Consider the following 22144-nt stretch of genomic DNA (forward strand, 5'->3'; position numbering starts at 1 on the left):
TTGATAAGCACTGTTTTTTTTTTTAATTTTTAAGTACTTGATGTGTCCCTTACCCAAAGTTAGGGCTTCAAGTTAACTTGTTGTTTCAGGGGCTTTTAATATTTTCAAGGCTCGGGAGGATGCTGAGAAGTAAAATAGACAAATCTTTTACTGTAAAACGTGACTGTGAAATAGAAGACACTCAAGAAAAAAGACAGGGCCCTGAGTGTCTGGATTATCTTATAGGTTGCTAATTTACAGGATAATTTAAAATTCTAATTTATTGAAATTCAGTGGTATTGGAAATTTTACAGTAATGCACAACAAACCTAGCGATTTAAAGGGGAGCTTAAGTGGTACTTTTGAAGATAAGAGAGTGCAGATTTTAGATTCTTTTGGGTAGCGTAACAGGAGTTCAGTAAAGCTAGGGTAGTCACTCTTGCCAATTTGTTAAGAATTAGGATTTATGATGACGAGAGAGTTCATTAAAAATATGAGTACCCCTGGTTAAAAGAACAAGCTTTGATCTCAGTTAAAACTGAAAACATCTGGCTTACTACTACTTAAAAGCTAATTGCTCTTGGGCGACTTAAAGAATCTCTAAACTACCATTTCCTCATGTATAAAATAGTGATAAAAGTAGTATCTGTTTATAAGACTGGTGAGATTAACTGAAGAAATTCAGATAAAATGTTTGGGACAGTTCACAGAATAAGTGCCCAACAAATGATAATCATGTTAGAAGTTATTTTGAACTTTTGACTGTTGATATTTGTACTTCATTTAGAAAGTTTGGCTCTTTTTTGGCTCATTTATTTTAGAGGCTGAGTTAAAGAAAGGAGGTGAGAAGTAGAAGTTTTCCATCCACTGGCTCTCTTGTTAAATGGCCTCTGTGACCGAGGCTGCTCCAGGCTGTAGCCAGCAGTTTGTTCTGTTTCTCTCAGGAGAGTGCAAGGGCTCAGGCACTTGGGCAATCCTCCACTGTTTTCCCAGGTACATTAACAGTGAGATGGATTGGATGTGGAATAACTAGCCCTCAAGTTAACATTCACATGGGATGCCAGCACTGTAGGTAGCAGCTTAATGCACTATTCCACAGTATTGACCCCCAGGAAGTTTCAGCTTGACTCTGTCATCCGTATTAATGTTTGAGGAACCATAAATAGGGATTATGTAATAATATGTTTTATTTTTCATTTGTAAATATTTATCCTCACTAAAAAGTGTCAGTTTTTAGATGAAAAGATACTTTAGTGGTATACTTTTTTTCATCATGAACATCAGGTTTCTTGGTTGTTATACATATTTGTGTGTGTGTGTGTACCAGAGAGAGAGAGAGAGAGAGAGAGGGAGAGAGAGAGAGGGAGAAACAGAGAGGGAATGTCCCAACATCTCAATAAGATTTGAACTGGCATGTATGGTTTAAAGTCCCAATTTTATTGATAGCATTTGGCTTATCTTTACATTTGGTCTGTGGTACTCTCTGATGTCATCTGGGGTTGATGTTTGTTGAAAACTACTTTTCTTTTTTCTATTGAAATATAAGGAAGACACATGGTGATACCTAACTGTGGAAGCTTCCTGTCCAGTTTCTCAGTTGTGCACATAACGGAAGTATAGGGACTGAGAGAATGTATCAGTTATCGTAGATGGAACACCTGATCCAATGCCCAGTCAATACCAGGATTTATGTTGGCATAAATGAGCCGGAGGGATTACAAGACTTGTCCTGCTTGTCCATTGCTGTTGAATGATGACAATGAAATGTGTGCTAGTCATGCTTTGGTATCTTGAACATTTTAACTTGTACAACTAATTCACGATAATAAGACATGGGCTACTTGTAATGAAATTAGTACTCGGGAAAAATTGATGTTGTAAACTATTTTATTGAGTATCAGATTGTTTTGATTTTTTAGTTGTTGCTTTCTTAATGTGGGAAAATAAGCAAATGTTTCATGGAAAAGCAAAGTTTAGTAAAAATGCTATCTTCCTTGTAATATTTATTTCCATCTGATAGAAAGGGGGATGGAAGGAATCTTTCATCTGCTGGTTTACTTCCCAAATGCCCACAGTAGCTGGGACTGGCCCAGGCTGAAGCTTGGCGTCTGGAACTCCATCTTTGTTTCTGATGTAGTTGGCAGGATCCCAAGCACTTGAGCCACCAGCAGACCACTCGGGTGTATTAGCAAGAAGCTGAGTCAGGATTGGAAGAACTGGGACTCAGATCAGGCTCTCTGGTTATGGGCTGTGCACCTCCCACGTCGTACCTGTACCTGCTGCTTTGTAATGCTCAGCTGTACATTTCTAAAAAGACACAAACACTTTTCTAGCTCTTCTGTCCTACCCTTCTCTTATGACTATTCAAGTATAAATGTTTTAGTGAACTTTATTTCAAACTATAGGTTTCTGGATTTCTGATAATAATAATAACAACAACAACAATATAATTTAGTGAAGGATTTGCTGCTTTTTCACATAAATTAACTTTATCATGATTTCCCTTAGTCTTAATATAATCGTTGGTTTGCTAATTAGGTAGTCATTTTAATATTCTTATTAATTTATGCATTTGCCCTTAATTCTGTGAGTTCTACAGCCTGTACACAACAGTATGTCAGGAGCTGGAGCGATTGCACAATAGAATAGATTCCATCGTTATCCTTAATGATCTTGTCTTCGACTAGATGAGGTAATCTACACTCAAATAATATAGAATCCAAAGAGATTTAGTGCAGTAAACTTCAAAGAGGAGCAGGTGACGTGGCTTACAGATCGTAAAGTTGGTGTTCTGCTCACGCTTTCTGTTGCCTGCAATTCCAGGTGACCTGCGTCACGTTTCACTCAAGTATAGGGTTTCTTTTAAAAATGCACTTTAATAAAATAACTACACAAATATTAAAGTAACATGTTATCTTGTGTGTATGGTGTATAATCTATTGCAGGATAAAACCAAGTTTAGCTATTCTTAATCTCTGTTTAATGTAACTTGATGTATTTTGTCTCCAACTCCTTTGGAGTATGAATGGCTAAATCACGCAGAGCCTCATGCTTAAAGTGAAAGGATTGTGCAGGGGATACATGAGGGCTGGCTTCAGACGTGTAGACCACCAACAGTTCTAAAAGGTGTTTTTTCAACATCTGAGGAGTCTCCATAGCCGAATCGCTCTTTTGATACTGCTTTCAAGTGCTCATCCATTTAGAAATATTTTGACAGATTGTCACATGAATGGAGAAAGTCAGTATATGAATACTGCCTTAAATTTTGCTGAGATCTGAGCAAATTTTAGCCAGTATTGGCAGCAAAGAAAAGATACAACTTAATAATTTCACAGAAGTCCTTCTAGGGTACAAATTTCCTGACATGCTCTCAAGAACATGTTTGCAATCTATCGATTTAACCTTATTATAAAAGATTCTTTAAAAACTATTTAAGATGAAGCAATCTTTTCAACTTCTTAGTATTCCTTGTTACTTGAAACACTTTACAATATGCTAACAGGAGTGTGGCTGACATAATTTAGGTTTGTAAAGTGGAAGATGTAGTCAGTCTCTGTAATAGGCTCTGTTTTAAAAGTTTAATTAAAACATTCTATCAGGGAGAAGGTGTTTTGGGTTAATTCACCCTTGGGAAGCCCTGTCCTGTATTGGAGTGCCTGGGAAGGGGTCCTGCCTTCAGTTACAGTCGAGCTCCCTGCTAAGGCGTGCAGGAGGGAGGAGAGGATGTTCCAAGTACTTGGGCCTGGGTCGTCATGTGGGAGATCCCAGTGGCATTCCAGCCTTCTGGCTTTGGCTTGGGCCGGCCCCAGCTGTGACATGCTTTTGGGGAGTGAAGCCTGGATGGACAGCTTCATCCACTATCACCAATCTATCCTTTATCTTCATCTACTTCTCTTAATTCTCTTTTTGTCACTCTGGTTTTCAAGCAAATAAATGAGGATTAATATTTAAAAAGAAATGCCTGCAGAACAGGTAGCGGGCAGGGTGTATTTGAGGATTTAGTGTTTTGCTCTGTTGGCGTTTTGATTTCTTGGCTAACGGCTCTCAATTTTATCCCAGATGGGCTAAAGCTACACCTAAAGTGTGGTTAGTTGGAACCTTTGTGGCTCCATATAGTCTTACAAATGTTTCTCTCTTGTTCTGCTCAACGTGTTGTCAGGTGAATTATGCAGAATACTTCAAGGCATTCATGATTTGAGTAAAGACTCTTCAAGAGCACAGCCTGACCTTTAAGAATGTTCCTCAGTTGTTGAAAATGAAGTGGATGTGGTTACTGTAAAGTCACAAACGGAATCTGTTGATGTCAGGAAGGTGTTTTAGTGCCTAGTAAATCTCTTTGGTCACTTCTGAGTTTAAATAGATCTCATCTATACTTTTGACACATGAAATCATGCTAGATTTGCTTGCTAATCCCTAAAGCCTCCATCCCAATGTGAGGTGTTGGATTCACTGGGAAATAACCTGAAAGTCCAAGTGATGGCCTCTTTGCGGAGATGCCCGTTTTGCAACCAAGGGTTCACGAATCAATACCGTTACTTTTAGATGCTAAATGTTTACATTTTCACTGTGATTAAGGAAAGCATTTTTATTTCCTGTTACAGCTCTTCCTTCCTGTTCTGGTTTTGAGCAGTAGATGCTAGAAACCACTGTGCACCCTCTGCCTTTAACTTCCGTCCAGAAAGGAACACTGTTCCAACATCATCTGGAACTTGTCTGACATTGATAATATGGTGCAGAGCAGTTCTAAAAATAAAGGCAGAATTGTTGTGTCCATTGCGAGCAGCTTATTTCATCACTGTTATTTTTCACTTGTGGCCTTGTGCCTTGTATGGTAGTTTCTGTTTCTGCCAACGAGCTAAGAAGAGCTGTTCTATTCTTGGGCTGTGGGAATGCTGAAGTACCGAGTCTGTGTTTTTGAGAGTAATGTTTGGCTCATACAAGGAGTCTGTGTTCTGCAAGTGTAGTGTTTGATGCGAGTGAGGGGGATTAGCATCCATGGGAACTGAGCCTGAGGAATGGAATAGAAAACGCCACTCTCAGATAAAGAAATGCTTTTTATTGAGACTGTATTGAACTGCACAAAATGTAATAATGCAGCATTATTAAGCAGGAGACTTACTTGTGATCCTACTGCCTGATGGGAAAGCGATTTTCACCTTTATGGTATCAGGAAATTTTAGTTTGATCCGTTCATCAGGCAGCACTCTGCTTTACCTGTGTTAACTGGCTCAACTCTAATAAATGAGGGTCTCGCAGTACAATCTTAGAATAACCTGAGAGGCAATATGGACGTTTCCTAGAAATGTAGTAGCTTTATGTGTAATAGTAGATTTTTTTCCATTTATTAAAGAAAGAAGAGGATGCCAAGATTATTAGTAATTTTATACTTCCTATGCTATAACTTAGTTGTTTAGACTGGTCTTTTTTCCCCCCTTTTAGATATTGGCTCAGTCATGTACTGAAATCCTGGAATTGCGGCCCTCAAGTGTCTGTGTAGGGGGTGAGTGTTTAGAATTGAAAAATATCATGAAATAACTTGTATTTTTTTCCTAGGGAAAATGTATGGTTTGAAGCTCATGTTGGAAGAAGAGCAGCAAAATTAACTTTTTTGGCATCTTTTTTTTTTCTGTAAGAATTTTTAAATAATTTCTTGAAATATTTCTATTTTAAATTCAAATTTTTAAGATTGGAATGTTATCTTAAATAATGAGCATATTGTGTGACAGGCTTTTAGAATCTTCCGTATGTTTAGTTCACATCTGAGACCTTTCCGGTGGCAAAGAAAATACAGCATGAAACCTTTCCTTTTATCCGGGTGCAGATCAAGTCTCTGTAGACTTTGAGTCCCATGCTCTGACGATGATGATGACCTGACCAAGGCATAACATCTTCCAACTTAGACACGTAAGGAAGTACTTACGGGTGTGTGGCAGGATGAAAGCAGGTGGCTGTCAGCTGTGCTAGAACAGAATTGATTTTGCACCTCTCAGCCGTCCTTGCCCAGAGAGAGTGTATATCTTTTTGGACATTTATATCGTCAAGTCTGACCTGGAATTCATTGTAACAAGGTTTCATTTTAAAGAGTATTGAAGGGTGAGTGTTTGCCACAAGAGTTAAGCTGCATTTGGGATGCGTGTATCCATTATCAGAGTGTCTGGGTTTGAGTCCAGCTTCTTGTTAATATGCACTCTGGGAGGCAATGCGTGGTGGCTCGAGGACTTGGATCCCTGCCATGCACATGGGAGAGCCAGATGAGTTCCTGGGTTCTGCCTGGAATAGCCCCCATTGTTGTAGACAACTAGGGAGTGGACCAACAGATTGAACACCTTTGTTCAACTAAAATGGAAGCATATAGGTAAAAATTTAAAGTGAGCATTGAGTCTTGTCATGTGAGGAGTGTGTTGTATCTTTGACCACACAGCCTCCCACCCTGCTGGATCTGGCATTTTTTTTTAAATAAAGATTTGTTTTATTTATTTGAAAAGCAGAGTAACAAAGAGAGAAACAGAGACACATTGAGAGAAGTCTTCCATCTGCTGCTTCACCTCCCAAATGGCTATGATAGCCAGGAGCAAAAAGCTTCTTCCAGGTCTCCTATGTGGCTGGCAGGAGACCAAACACATGGTCCATCTTTTGCTGCTTTCCTAGGTCATTAGCAGGGAGCTGGATCTGAAGAGGAGCAGCTGGGATATGAACCAGCAGCATTTCGGGTGATAGCTTAACCACTGATACTATAACATTACTCCTGGACCAGATCTTATTCCCTGCATTTTATAAACCTCTTAGTATTTAGTCATTGAGCTATTTAACAGAAACAGTGTATCCAAACATCTCAAAGCATGGATGAACACATTTCTAAAGATACTAAGAAAAATGAAATCAATAAATAATATGAAATTGTTACTATTCATTTGTCATATATAATGTTATGGCTTCATATTGGGTCCTTTGTATTTTTCATTTGTTTTACATTTAAAAAAATATTTTAAGGGCCGGCATTGTGACATAGTGCCAGCTCCTGCAATGCTAAAATCCCATGTGAGCTCCGGTTCAGGCCCCAGATGCTCTACTGCTTTTTCAGCTCCTTACTGATGGATTAACCAAGGCAGCAGAAGATTGCTAAAGTACTTGGGCCCCTTGCTACCTATGTGGGGGTTCTGGAATAAGCTGCTGGCTCCTGGCTTCTCACTAGCCCAGTTCTGGTTGTTGTGGCTAAGTGAAAAATTGATCTGAGAATGGAAGATTTCTTCCTCTGTCTCTCCCCCTCTCTCTGTAACTCTGCTTAATAGGGGAGAGAGGAATCTTACATTTTTTTTTGGTTCACTCTCCAAATGTGCACAATAGCTGACCCGCCGATGTTGGCTCAGCTTGGAAGCCTGGAATCAGATCGGGCTATTTCACGACTAACAGGGTCATAAGGGCTTGAGTCAGTGCCTGCTACTTCCCAGGATGCACGTTTAGAGAAAACTGGGTGTGGGAAGAAGGCCAGTACCCCAACTTAATTTCTCCAATAGGGGATATGGGTCTCCCAAGGGTATCTTATTTACTGTGCCAAACAACCACCCCTATATTTGTCATTTCTCTAACATGAATGGGTTTGATTGTTTTATGCACCCTGGTTTGCCAGTAGGGACACTAAGAAAGAAATAGGTTCAGTATTTACCCTTCGTAATTTTCCTGTCATCCTTGTTCATCTGGCTCTAATGCCCGTATTCTTACGGAATGACATTTTAAGTTTTACCTGTAGTTTCAGCTTATAAGTAAAATTTCTTGTAAAATGCACTGAGTGAAATGTGGCCTGGCAGTATTTTCTTCTTTAGCTAATGGCTTGATCTGTGTTAGATGAAATGTTGGATAGATGTTTGAGAGGACTGAGGATGTTAAAGGAAATTGAAATAATGTCAAGGTGTGAAGATTCTTGGAGTAAAGCCAAAGAAGCCCACATGTGACTTTTAATCTTGCTTGATTTGCAAGCATATGGAAAATGTAACTTAAAGCTATTTTGCATATATATTAAAATAAATCATAACTTTAGATTAATCATTCAAACATAACCAACCTACAAAAAGATTTCTCGAAGGACTTTCCATGCGACAGATCAACTCAGAGAACTGAGCAACTGTAGCCAGTCCCAGACTTTGTTTGCTTTGCTTCTTGATCCTATAAAAGTTGCCCCTGGATTCTCTGTGGTGAACTTCTAAACTATTTCTGATTGAGAACTGCTCCTTCAGTGAATTACTGCATACTCAAATAAATTCTTCAAAATATATTGTGCTGGTTTACCTTTCTACCCACAGTTAATCAGTGTTGCACTGTTAATCCACAGTACTGCAGCTAAGCAGGAAACACTGTTTATCAGGATCATAGATCAGTTTTTCTTCCAGCATATTCTTTCACTCACTAAAATGTAGTGCTGTTGCTATTACATAGGTAAAGTACAATGTTAAATTAGCTTCCTTCGGTTACTTGTCATAGATTATTCCCAATCCCAAGTATTTTGCTTCTGATGATTTGGTAATTTGTGTGTAATGAAAGTCATGACAGAATTAGTAGGATGAAGACATTGTTATGAAAGAGCTCTGTGTGGAAAAGGCATCAATTAAGAAAATAGAGCTTATGACTTTTCTAAGAACCAAAGAAAATGAATGATGAGGATTCTTTATGTCCCCAAGTTTCAATACCTAAAGAGTGGAACAAAGCAAAATGATTTCTTTCTTGCTGATATATTTGTATGGATAGAATTCTGGGAAAGTTTGAATGTAACTCTCTAAAATGTAGCTCTCTAATACCCTGAGCCCTATTGGAAAACACTTCGTTTGGAAAAGAAAATAACACATCCCAGTTGGGATAGTGTAGAGTGTCTCTGTTACGTTTACCTGGAGAGGAAGCATAACTGGAAATACAGAGCTATATCTTCATGTTATCATTTAACTGAATAGTATGAGGAAACTCATTCTGTATGCCTTGATGTATTCATGGAAGTCTTTTTTTTTTTTTTTTTTTTGATAAAGCATTGACTGAAGTATCTCTTTTCTCTTTACTTCTAGAGGAATTTCAAATTGTTTTGACCGGAAAAGGATTCTTGTTGGGCAGTCGGAATGGCAGTGTCCTCTGCACGTATTCTGTAAATGAAACATACACAAAGAGTAGGTCCCGCATGACCTTAAGGTTTCTTAAATGCCTATGCGATGTGTTGGCACCAACTGTTTTCTGTTTTTTTCCTCTAGAACCAGCCGTGCTATATATATGTGTTTCTTATTTGAGGAGGAAATGAAGTCTCAATAATACAAAGAGTATGATTATTTAGTAGTTATTAAAGTGATAATATTTGTTTATAAAATGTTTTAAGTAGACTCATTATCCTTTTTTTAAAAGATTTATTTTATTTTTGTTGGCAAGTCAGATATACAGAGAGGAAGAGAGACAGAGAGGAAGATCTTCCGTCCATTGATCCACTCCCCAAGTGGACGCAACGGCCGAGTGTGCCAGTCCAAAACCAGGAGCCTGAGCCTCCTCCAGGTCTCCCATGCAGGGGTAGGGTCCCAAGGCCTTAGGCCACTCCCAACTGCCCTCCCAAGACACACGCAGGGAGCTGGATGGGAAGCAGTGCTGCCAGGATTGAACTGGCATCCGTATGGGATCCTGGTGCGTGCAAGGCGAGGACTTTAGCCACGAGGCTATCGCACCAGACCCGACTCATTATTCTTTTGACTGAAAGTGTAAGTCATTTGCAGTGATGACATGGTTAAGTATAATAATGGACAGAACTGATGTTGAAGCCCTGTTTTCAAAACCATTGTTTATATGGCTTCAGTGGACTTATTTATTTACCTCTTTCTCCGGGATTATTTCTTGCCACTTTTGCCTTGAAATCTTATTATCTTAAGCAGTTCTACTCTTCAGTATCTTGTATTGTTGCTTTTTAAAAAATACCCTAATTTCCTGGTAATTTGTGAGTCAGTTTCTTGAAGAACAGTTTTTTTTTTTTTAAATTTCCAGTGCTTATCCAATAAATGGTCTGTTGAAAAATAATCATATTATGGAATTTGAGTTTATTTTCTCTGGTTTCAGTTTTCAAAAGAAGTTAAATGGATTTGAGTTTTCTGAGTGTTTTAGTTCTTTGCGAAAGTTTCCTCATCCATAGTTGTATTGCTTTATAGCTCTGTGAACTCCAGCTGAATTCCTTTACTGAGAGATTCATCTATAGTTACCTTATTTATCTGATGGTGCCAAACACTCCAGTTTGCATAGCTTTGGCCACACAGAAGCTGTTCAATATGTGTTTGTTAAACTGAACTGATGGAAGATTTCAGTATGCTAAATGTCACAATTATTGTTTTTTGTATGGAGATAGCCATTCTGATCAGGCAAAACAATAATATTCGCAACAAATGCTCTTCATAGTAGGTTTCACAGATAAATAGGACAAAATAATTTTCAGTATTAATTTGTATTCTTTTTTTTTCCTCTATCTGTCACTCTGCTTTTTATTTATTATTTATTTATTAAAGCTTTATTTTATTTCATTGGAAAGTCAAATTTACAGAGAAAAGGAGAGACAGAGAGAAAGATCTGCTGTCCGCTGGTTCACTCCCCAAATGGCCACAACAGCTGGACCTGAGTTGATCCAAAGCCAGGAGCTTCTTCCAGGTCTCTCACACAAGCGCAGGGTCCCAGGCTTGGAGCCATCTTCTACTGCTTTCCCAGGCCACATGCAGGGAGCTGGAAGGGAAGTGGAGCAGCCAGGATATGACGTGGCACCCATATTGGAGGGATCCTGGCGTATGCAAGGCGAGGATTTAGCCACTAGGTCTGGGTCCCACTTTGCCTTTTAAATAAATGAATGAATAAATTATCTTTTTAAAAAATTTTTATTTTTGATGATTTTTACATAGTTGATTAGGATGCCAAGGGTGAAGAGCTAGAGGAAAGTCGGTGAGACCATTGTTTTCAATTTGTATTCTAAGTGTTAACTTTCTCTAACTTCTAATTACATATTTGAGTTGGTTATAACATATGTACATTTTATGCTTAGTTACATAAAATTAAGCTTTTTCACTTAAATGCTCAAAGAATCAGAATTATATTTTCATTTCTTACATTTTAGGGTGGTCCAATTTATGTTATTTTTTTGAATATTGCTAGCTTAGTTTGCTTTTTTTTTTTAGATTCCAAGGATAATTTAAGCACCATTCCTATATGAAATAATTTATTAATGTAGACACATCTCTTTTACTAAACTTATGGAATAAGGTGGTTTTCCTTTAGAAATTGAACTTCCTTTCTCCATTTTTTCTTAGTAATTTTTTAATAATCCTGTAGATGAATCCCATTGCTTCTCTTCTCTTCCTTAGATTTATCCTAAGATCCCTAATACTCAACCCTTGTACTCTAATTTAGGAATGCGTGTTAGATTACTAATGAAACTGTGAGTTGCATAAAATGCGTTATGAATTCGATGGTGTTTTATTTTGTAGGTGTTAAGCCAGTAAGTGTGCAGGTTAATTCCATGCTTTGTCCTGCTCCGATCCTCACTAAAGTTGGAGAGTAAGTACTTCAAAACAATTTAAAACATTTTAGCAACAAATTATTGGAAAATGGTGACAAACATACATGGGTAGTGGTTTTGCATTTTTTTTTTCTTATTTGTATGGAGGGAATGGTGAACAGTAAGGCCTGGACTAGTCACTCTGGCTGGCATGACAGCTAGATTCTTAATAGTTTGAAAATGCTGGAGTATTTATTCGTGTTTCTTAAATACTGCCTCAAAGGCTCCGTAGATATTTATCTTGAGTGGTTCAGGAACTATTGTTTGAATGGTAAATAGTCATGGCTGAGGCCATTGTTTGGAACTTAAGAGTATTGTATTCATGCAGGCGTATGAACACACACACACACACACACACACACGGTTGCAAAGTAGTATTTTCAGTATTTGCTGCAGTGTTTGGTAAACAATAAGGTTGACATGCATGGGAATATGGCTCAGTATGCCACACCTTGAATCTCACAACCTTTCTATATTTGCATTAACTTGTGCATTGTTTAGAGTCCCATTCCTGATACAGTATTAACTCATGTTTTTGTGTGTGTGGCAACTAACCATAATGATAAAATAAGGGGGCATTTAATTAGTAAGAAGGATTATGTTTGTGATTTTTTTTCTTATCCCCTTTATTATGGAACAAATATTGCAAATACAGCAAATGTCCACGTGATCAACTGTAGTGGATGCAAATGCTTACAACAATGATTAGGTTACAGTTTTCTAGAAGTAGTTCATACTGATCTTTCATTGAAAGCAGAGAAAAATTAAATATTAATTGCAAGTCAAATAAAAATTAAAGATTAAATGCAGCCCTACGTCTGAAAAATTGAGTGGAAATTATATTTTCCTTTGTGGAACATCAAAAGAACCGTTGTGGTTCTCCGTGTTGACTTGAGCACTTTCCCACTGTGGATGCTTATTAACTCCAAGGTGTCTGTTGAACATCTCTGTGACCATTCAAACAACTTGGAGCAGGGTCAGCTTCTGTTTTAAATATGTGTTAAGGGACTGTGTCATAAAACAATAAGATTCTTATCCAAATTCTGGGACTCTAGTATTATTGACAGCATGTATAGGAGTGAATGAGATTGGTACTGGAATTTGAAGCAGGCATTTTGCATGACTCTCTGGTGTATAGTAGGATAACATGGCTTTCTGGGTAATTAAGTTGTGTGTTGTCCATGAGAATTTATCTGGCTTGAATTTGGGTTGTAATTTATTGAATCCGAGAGTTTGTGTTGGTCTTCCCTGTTGCTCCCTGCCGTCTTGCCCTGACTTTGCTTTCAGGCTGAGTTTTCTGCTTTTGTCATTGGCAGCTTCTTCCTTTCCATTGTTTACATCCTTTCCATTGTTACAAACCTTTGAATCATTGATCCATGATTTCTCACACTCAGTCCATCAGCAAATCTCAAACTTGCTTTCAGAATATGTCCAGAACTCAACCTCAGCCCACTGCTTGCGCTACTCACATCTTAAACTAAGCTACTGTCACTGCTTGCTTGGTCTGGCCTGCTCCTGGCAAAAGTCATTTTGTAAGTAGACCAGCCCCATTGCCAAGAATTGTTGGCTATAAATACCTCCTCCCACTCAGACTGAAAGTGTGTTCTCTGCAAGATGAGGCTCCTCCAGAGCTCTCTTCTGATGCCCCTGCCTTGAGTCAGTTACTGTCGCCATGGCCTCTGCTGATCCTTGAGCCAATCAGCAGCTTACTCTCTCTGCCTTGAATCCAGACCCCTTCTTGGCTCACTGCCCTGCCATCTCCAAGTCTAGTCTAGTGTCACCTTCTCAGTAAGCCCTTCCTTGTAACTCTGGTTCACTGGGCGGTGTGCCCCCTACCCTGGGTCTGTGACTCCTGTTTCCTTGGCAGGTTGTCATTTTTCTCAGAAGTGCTTCCCCGTCTGTCATTGTGTATCTCCTTTCATTTCTCTTGCTTCCTGTGTCCCTAACACTTACTACCAGCACCTCACACTTAACTGGAGTCACTGAATAAGGAAGATGAAAGCAAGTTAATTTTTCTCAAATATTTTGACTTAGCAATTATTCCGAAGAGTTACAAGAGCCGTGTCTTCACTGGGGGTGAGAACCTATGTTGGAACTTTGCTGTTTTTGTTGTAGGATTGGGTATATTGTTGAAAAAGAGCAGAGCACTTCATTGGCTTTTTAATGGGAGTGACTTAACAGGAAGGAGGCTAACTTCTCCAGAGTAGTTGTAAAATATTCCTGTTATCTTTTGGGAGTGGAATTTGTGTCCTCTGGAATTTGCCTTTGGGTACAGCCTCTTTTTGAATAGGGCATCTTAGAGACTGCTGATAATCCCATGATGATCCATAGCTAATCTAAATATTCAGGGGATGGGACTTTTAAAAATCAGAGCAACGTAATAAATGTTGGACACAGGAAGTAATTATTTATTTTGCTTTTGACATTGCTATTTCACTTAAAGCAAAGTGAGAATGTTTTGGGATGGATACCTGTCAAACAGGATTATTCTTTTTCTTTCTGCTTGCTAATTTTTGTTGTTGTTGTTGTTTTGGTTTTGATCAAACGCATCCTATCCTTGAATCCAATCTGTAGAAGGTTTTCTTTGTGAGTGTACAGAGTATTTGGGAACATCACTATGTGTTCTGTCTAGCATGTTGCAGGCAGTTTCCTTTGCTTTGGGCTGTCTTCAGACACTTTTGTGGGTGATGAGCTCTCTCTTATGAGATTGGATTAAAATCAGTATAGCTGGAACAGTGAAACCTCGTAAGGTGACTGATGCTTAATATGTTTGCCTAATTAGCTTTTGGCGAAAGATTCAAACCCATTAAGTAGCTAGTTAGTCTATGTTTCAAATAAACACATCTGGCCCAGCAGTGAAGGAAGGTTTTTCCTGTGTGAGGGTGACAGATGTGGCGATGGTTCCCCGTATTCTCTCCCTTAAATAATTAACAAGGTGCTGGTGAAGTAACCCTATGCAGGCAGCCTGGAAGCCAGATGCGTGGTCTCAGAGCTGCATCCACAGCACATGCCTCATCTCATTAGGCTGCTCTGTCTTTCCTTTCTTACAGTTATGTTACATTCTGAAATCATTTTGCTTGAGGATTATTCTTTCAAAAACTTGGTGCTCATGGACATTAGTTTAAAAGAGGTTAACCTGAAGACGTTTACTTACTGGTGGAAACTAAGAATGCAGGAGGGCAGTTAAGACTCAGGTTTTCATCCAGAAAATGTCATGAAGTAAACAAAGGTTTCTGGACAAATCGTATCCAGGGATGCTGTTGTTGAACATAGTCAGAAGTCTAAAGAACTTTCTTCCAGAAAATTCTGTATTTAGTTGATGTGTTTAATTGAAATTTAATGCTTGCAGTAGTGAGGTTGTTCTTTCCTATTTCTTTCATTGGCCACACTTTACTGTGAAAATGCCTTATGACTAAACACATTGTCCTACCAAGAAAAATCCGCAGATGATTGAAGAGTTTAATTTCTTCAGTGATTCCTCTGTACAGTGGTTCCTTTGTAGCGACATGCCTGTCATTCTGTGAGGATGGCCTCCTGGAAGTTCTTGGGGTGCTCCCCACAGTGTCCTCACAGCTGGCCGTGCAGGTATCACCTTGCCTTTACAACGCAGGCTTGTTCTTGACGCGTGTTTTGTGTGACACCAACAATAGCACAGCTGCTCTGTAATAGTTGAGATCTCAAACCTGTAATTTGGCAAGAAGAACAGAACAAATTGGGTAAATATACATAAACACTTTGTGAAGAAAGAGAAACAGAACAGAATGAACCAGAGCCTTATCCTACAGCTTGTTTGATGGAGATGATTTAAGGAGGCATATGGTATAGCTAAATGTGCTTTCAAAAACATTGGCCAGAGTCTTCTGGCAAATATGAGATAAATATCTAAATCAGATGAAAGTGATAGTATTAGTTCTCCTAAGCGCAGTGTTGGAAGGCACTTGACAGCTTGTTTGGAGTAGGATGTGGTATGACATCAGTGCATGTGGGGAATTTCAGGTGCCTGATACTGATACATCTGGAAAACACAGCGTGGGCCCCATGGGGTTAGGGCCTGGCCTGAAGAGAGCATCTTTTATTTCTCTCTTAATACTGACTCTATCAGTATTAAGCTGATATTTTGGTTGGGAGAGAAATTGATTGCTTCTGTTTCCTTTACTTGAGTAGCTCCTGCATTGTTGATAGCCTTTCTGCTTTCCCAGGGGTTACCTGTCCCTTTGCACATGTGTATGGCTGTAAGGATTCTAGGTTGTTAATTCTTCTGACCCATGTCCTCTGCAGGTGAGACAGCTGTAACTATGTTCTCTCTTTTAAAAAACAAGAATTAAAAGAAAAATCTGTAGGCTTGTATTTTGAGTGTGAATGCTAGGATCTTGATGAGATGGGAGAAAGGCTGTTCTTCCATGTTTATTTAAGTTACATACATAAATCGAGACACCCTGTTTAATTGTGAATCTTTTAGCCAATTTCAAGAAAGTATCCTTTAGACAGAACATATGGTTTACATCTATATGTCCCACCACAAGTGGAATCTCTAAAAAAACCATTCACTAATGTGAAATGCTAGTTTTTAATTTGAAATCTTCATTGTAAATTAACATTTTTAAAGCTCCACAGAATACTAAATAGTAGTACTTGATTTCAAAAATCTTGATTTTTAATAACTTTTTGAGTAGTTTCCCATTTTCAGTGTGTGCAAATTGAAGGTCAATTATGTATCACTTCTAGTGAACATCGTTTGCAATTTAACTTCATACTTTTTAAATGGATCATAAAATGGCAGTCTTTTATTGGCCATACATAAACTTAGAAGCAAATGAATATTTTGCAAATAGGTTGCTGTGGTTTAACATGTTAACCGTGTTTCAAGGAGTATGAAATTTCTCAGATCAGAGGAACTCTGACATACAGCTGCTCTCCTGCATCTGCAGGCGTTAAATAAAAGTATTGTGACTGTTAGGGCCGATTGGATTTTACTACTCAATTATCCATCACAGTATGATTTAATAATTTCTCTTCTGGCACGCATTTAGTACTCTTGTACTTAGCTTTGTCAATGTTCATTGCATGCTGGTTAATGTAAAAATGCACTTTAAGAACCTTTTTGTAACTTAAAGATTTATTTGTGTATGTTGAAAAACTAGTCCAATGCTGGAATCAAGAGTGGGATATGTTAAATGGTACGGAGCTAATTTATGGAAAAGGAAGTTGAAAATATTGTCAGTTCTCAGTTAAATCTTCTTGGCCTCCTTGAAAATGTCAGCATTTGACCTTAATTTTTGTCTCAGGGAAAAGGTCTGCCGGTGTCTTCCATGACTCCATCTTTTCCCCAGCTGTCTTTTCCCCTCAGGTACCGCTTCCTCATCTTCATAGGATTCCTTAGTTATCAGTTTTCATAGTGGTTGAATCCCTGACCCATAACCTCAGCTTCTCTAAAGATTTCATTTTCTTGTTGATGAGCTCCACATTTGTCCTTAGTTCTAAACCCTCTGTCCAAATGTTTTCTATACTAATGTCTACTAAGACATTTGAATTCCTCATTGGCATTGTAAGCTTGGAGCTCCCAAATTAGACTGATGTTGTTATGCTCAAACGTGTTCCTTCTCCTGTATTTCCTGGAAACCAGGAAATATGTGAATATGGTCAAAAGCAGTAGGAGTGATACTAAGCTCATGTCAATGAGAAAAAATTGCACATATGGCCATAAAATGTATGTGAAGGATAATGATATAAAATCATTTTAGGTCAGAGTCAGAGGGATCCAATATTTAGGCAACATTTTTACCTTTTTTAAATGAAAATTTATGTATTTGAAAGTCTGAGTTACACACACACAGAGAAAGGGAGGTAGAGAGAGAGTCAGAAAGAGAGAGAATTCTTCTGTCTGCTGTCTTACTCCCCAAATCCACAAGCCAGCAGCCATGAAGCTTTCTCTGAATCTCCTACATGAGTGTTGGGGGCTTAAACAGTTGGATTGGGTCAGTTTCTGCTGGAGCAGCCAGGATTCGAACTGGTGCCCTTGGGAGATGCTGGCACTGCAGGTGGCAGCTTTACACGTTATGTTACAGCACTAGCATCAACAAACTACCTGTTTTAAGATTCAGTTTTCTTCTCTGGAAATTATTGGACATAATACTAGCGCCTACTCAGTGGGCTGTGGTGAGAATCAAATGAGAAGATGAATTAATGCGTCTGTCTCCTAGTAAGAAGTCAGTAAGTGCCTGTAAGTATTAGTGCCGTTGGGTGCCGTTGGTAGTGATGTCTTGATCACGAAGCTGCAACTTTGAGGGAAGTAAGAGTTTTGTTTCAGTTCAGTCCATATGTCAAACAAGCATCAAGTGGACTTCCAGATTTGTGGAGACTTAAGTTATTTGACGGCAGCCACAGCTTTTTTGGTTGGCTGTAAGATCTCACTAAGATGGCATTTGTATTATAGGAAGGTGTGAACTTGGTCTTAAATTTGTATTTTATATTCTTATTCCATGTTAATAAGCATTAGGAGTTGTGAACATATCCTACATTAAAAATCCTTTTGTTTCTAGTAAATCCAAAGTGCCAGATGATGATAAGCAATGCCAATCACTCTCTCCTGATCGCTTAAATCATATGATAAACATATATCATCATGAATCAAAACAATGTTATTCCAAAATCAAAATAGTTCGAGCATGTCAAATGATTCCTGGAACAGGCATAGGGCAGGAAGATTAGGAACTAGGAGACATTGTTTTTGGATTCAGTTGTGCTTAGTCGTTAAAACAAAGCAAGACAAGGCATTCAGTTCTGCAGGGTAAGCACTCAGGTTCCGGTGTGCTTTCTTAAGTCACTTGCTGGGCATTTTGTGTTGGGTTAGTGCTGATTTTCAGTTTACTTGATTTAAATCCTACATTCTGATTATTTACTGGACTTAAGCTTTTGTTTAAAAACACATCATGCAGTGGTATTTTTCAAGAAAGATTTGTAATAGGAATATTTTTGAGTTTTGAAAAAGAGATGAACCTGAACTTCACAGTAGTCCCTATATGAATCCAAATAAAGTATCACATTGAGAAAAGAAATACTTGAAGGCCTTTCATCATTTCATGAAGGCTCTGTAGTATGATGGAGAGTTCCAAATTAGTTATAATCAGATTCACTACTTTAGGCAAGACTGTTACTGTTTGTATACCTCCTGCACCACATGTGTAAACTTGTAAACCACTATTTCAGGGGCCATTCTGAAGACTAAGTGAGGTAATGATGATAAATTGCCAAAGACTAGATCTGGTACATCACAAGGACTAAATATTAGTTCTGATTTCTCCTCTGTGTCCTCATTGTTGAAAATTGTGCCAGTGACTTCAAGTGGCTTTCTTCTTATGTTGTTCATAACTGATGATATTAAAGGCATCAAGAAAAAATTCTAAATATAATTTTAAAAATTCTACTAATTTAGCATGAAGTTTCTGGCTTGGAATTCAGAATATTTTATGATAATTGGAGCTGGATGCTTTAAAAAGCATGCTATTGAATATAACCATATTAACAAATGATGTCTACTGCTCTCTGTTTTTAATGAATGGGCAGCTTTGGTTTGTTGGCATACTGATTATTGTATACACTAAATTTAGCACTTTTAGAGAAGAGCTATTTCCTTCCATACGTTGATACACTCGTCACTTTTTCCTTTGATTCATGTTATAACCTTTTATTTGTATTTTTTTTTATTACAAAGTCAGATATACAGAGAGGAGGAGAGACAGAGGAAGATCTTACGTCCGATGATTACTCCCAAAGTGGCTGCAATGGCCGGTGCATCCGAAGCCTGGAGCCAGGAGCTCTTCCAGGTCTCCCACGGAGTGCAGGGTCCCAAGGGTTTGGGCCGCCCTCAACCACTTTCCCAGGCCACAAGCAGGGAGCTGGATGGGAAGTGGAGCTGCCGGGATTAGAACCAGCACCCATATGGGATCCTGGCGCATTCAAGGCGAGGCCTTTAACTACTAGGCCATGGTGCTGGGCCTCTAAAGCCTTTTATTTTTTAAAAATATTTTTAAAGACAATTGATTTATTTACAAGGCAGACTTACAGAGAGAAGAATCTTCTGTCTTTTGGCTTACTCCCCAAGTGACTGCACAGGCCAGGGCTATGCCAGGTGCTAGCCAGAAGCCATGAGCTGCACGTCGGTTTCCCATTCGAGTGGTAGGGGTCCAAGGTCTCGGGCTATTTCCCTCTGCTCCTCTAGGCACGTTATCAGGGAGCTGGATCAGAAGTGGAGCAGCTAGGTGGGTTCCTTTGGCTCTATCCACTGAGCCACAGTGCCTGTCCCTGTCACCTTGTTACAGCATTTGAAAACAAAGGCATAGCTTGATTCAGACCTGATTCTAAAAAATGAATTACTAGACTCTGAATTCATAGCATTTTAATTATTGTAATTTGTTCTCTAGTATGTTTTCCAAATGGCAGCTGTATTTTAACAATGATATTTCTGCAAGAAATGCCTGCCTACACATCTCGCTTACTTTTATTCATTTTCTGTCTTTCATTTTTACTTTCCGTGTGTTTCTTTCATTCTTGGATGGCTATTGTTTCCAATATTTTTGTTCTTCCACAGTTATCTTGTCAATAATATCTACATGTGGAAAAATGAGGTAAATAGATCCAAGGATTTCCCCCATTGAGGTTTTTTTTAACTCAAAAACAATATCATTGTTTCTTTGAATGGAGGATTTTCTGAAGATCCCTATTAATGTTCATGTCTGTAAAAGGAACAGTTAGACCCCTGAGAAAGTTAGCTTTGGCTAGTGCTCAGGGAACAGGAGTAGGAATTCGAGAGCAGGCGTGGCTGATCAAAGGCTGTATTTCTCTATATATTTTCTATCTGCTTTTGAATTATACTGGGAAGTAAAAATCACCAACAATTCTCTAGTTTGCTAATGACTGTTTCTTCATTTTCTTTCAGAACTCTTGATGTTTCCGTAAGTTTTAATGGAGGAAAATCTGTCATCTCCAGCTCATTAACAATCACAGCCACAGAATGCGTAAGTAAAAAATGGCATAAAGTTAATTTTTGAAAGTAACATGTCCAAAAAACAAGCTATGCAGTCTTTGTGTTGTTTCATACCACAATAAAGAAGGTGGAACTTGTTTATGGGTTTCATCGGCATCCTGTAACATGTGTTGCAATTTTTTGGTTTTGTGGATGTTGCAATTTTTGGTAGGTTTTCTCTTCTCTGAGGATATGGTTGTTCCAGGTTACAGCACTGTGTGGTATGTAGTTTCTTGGTGGTTCGTTCACTGAAATTGCTTTCTGTCTCCTTCCTCTGACTCTGCACCTCCAGCTGTCTTTATTAGCTCTTTCTCCAGGGCAGGGAGCAGCTCTGGGCTCCTCCGCTGCGGTCACACACTGCTGCCTTGCACAGTGCTGCTGGATCTGGAGATTCAGCTGGGATTTCAAAGCTTCGAGCTTTCAGGAAGGTCTCCTGGGTCTTCCTACTTCTCTGGAGAGCTGGTTCTGTGACTTGAGGCAGTTTAAAAGCAAAGTGGTTTTGGAATAAGTCAGCACAGGTTGTGTCAGAGATAAAGTGAGAATGATGGGACAAGTTGTAATATCAAATTAGGGGTCAGAGTGATGCTCCCCGAGCAAAGGCTTGAGGAGAGTGAGAGAGGGAGACCTGAACCCTGCATGCAGGGAAGGGGAGAATCAGTGCAGGAGGGCTGAGCGAGAGCTGTGGGATCCGGGGGCATCTTGGAGGCAGTGCAGGCCCTGCTGATGGCTTGAGGGCTTCTTCTGAGGGAAGTGGGCAGGTTAAGGGGGTGGCATGACTTGACTGAATGTTTTAAAAGGATGGTCTGGCTTACCCTGTGAAAGTTAGCTTTGCAGATGGGGATACCAACGGAGCGTTGAGAGCCAACGTGTGCCTTTGCACTAGTCCAGGAGAACATAAGGGTGGCCCTCTTGAGATGAGAGCAGCAGAGGTTGGAGAAATGGTAGAATTCAAATATATTTTACAGCAGCAGAACATGAACGATATCGAGACAGAATAGATAGGGGATGTGAAAGAAAGAATAGCTCCTCGCTTTTTCATCTGACACCAGAGGCTGACTTGTTGATCTTCGTTTCCACCCTGTTCTTTCCTTCCCAGGTAGTCTCCTGCTTTTCTTCTTTCACTTCCTTCCTTCCTTTATATTTTCCCGTCTTCTTTGTGTTCCATTATTCATCTTCCTCCCATTTCTTTTCCTCTTATTTTTCTCCCACTTCTTGTTTATTACTTTAGCAAAATGATTAGCTAGCAAGCATATATGAAAAGTGCATTTTTTTGTTATTGTTTAAGTGGCTTGAGAAGCCTTAAAGTCTGACAGCTGTACATAATACTTTGTTTTCAAAGGTTTTTAGGCATAACTGTGGGCACAAACTGTTTGTGTATCTCATGTGGGTGGCAGGAAATCAAGTGGATTGTGCCATTATCTGTTGTTTCTCACGTACGTTAGCGTGAAGCCAAGTGTGGAGTCGGCAGGATGTGAATCAGCCACCCCGATGCAGGATGCGAGTGTCCATCCCCTCTGGCAGTGTCACGGGATTTTTGAAGGTTGTGGTGAGGGAATTCAGAGGTCACATGTAAAGGCTGATTTATCTTACCTGCA

The 22144-nt window shown here is 39.1% G+C and overlaps 1 protein-coding gene across 1 annotated transcript in view; it reads left to right on the plus strand.

Moving 5' to 3' along the window:
- Positions 1–22144, plus strand: part of ANTXR2 (ANTXR cell adhesion molecule 2) — a 136657-nt gene that overhangs the window by 27508 nt on the left and 87005 nt on the right. Inside the window, exons 8-11 of the mRNA XM_058667166.1 lie at positions 5419–5479; positions 9027–9125; positions 11457–11526; positions 20463–20541. Of these exons, the coding sequence (XP_058523149.1) occupies positions 5419–5479; positions 9027–9125; positions 11457–11526; positions 20463–20541 (309 nt within the window). The remainder of the gene's footprint in view (positions 1–5418; positions 5480–9026; positions 9126–11456; positions 11527–20462; positions 20542–22144) is intronic.

This window comes from Ochotona princeps, chromosome 7 (assembly GCF_030435755.1).
Source record: "Ochotona princeps isolate mOchPri1 chromosome 7, mOchPri1.hap1, whole genome shotgun sequence".
Lineage (NCBI taxonomy): Eukaryota > Metazoa > Chordata > Mammalia > Lagomorpha > Ochotonidae > Ochotona > Ochotona princeps.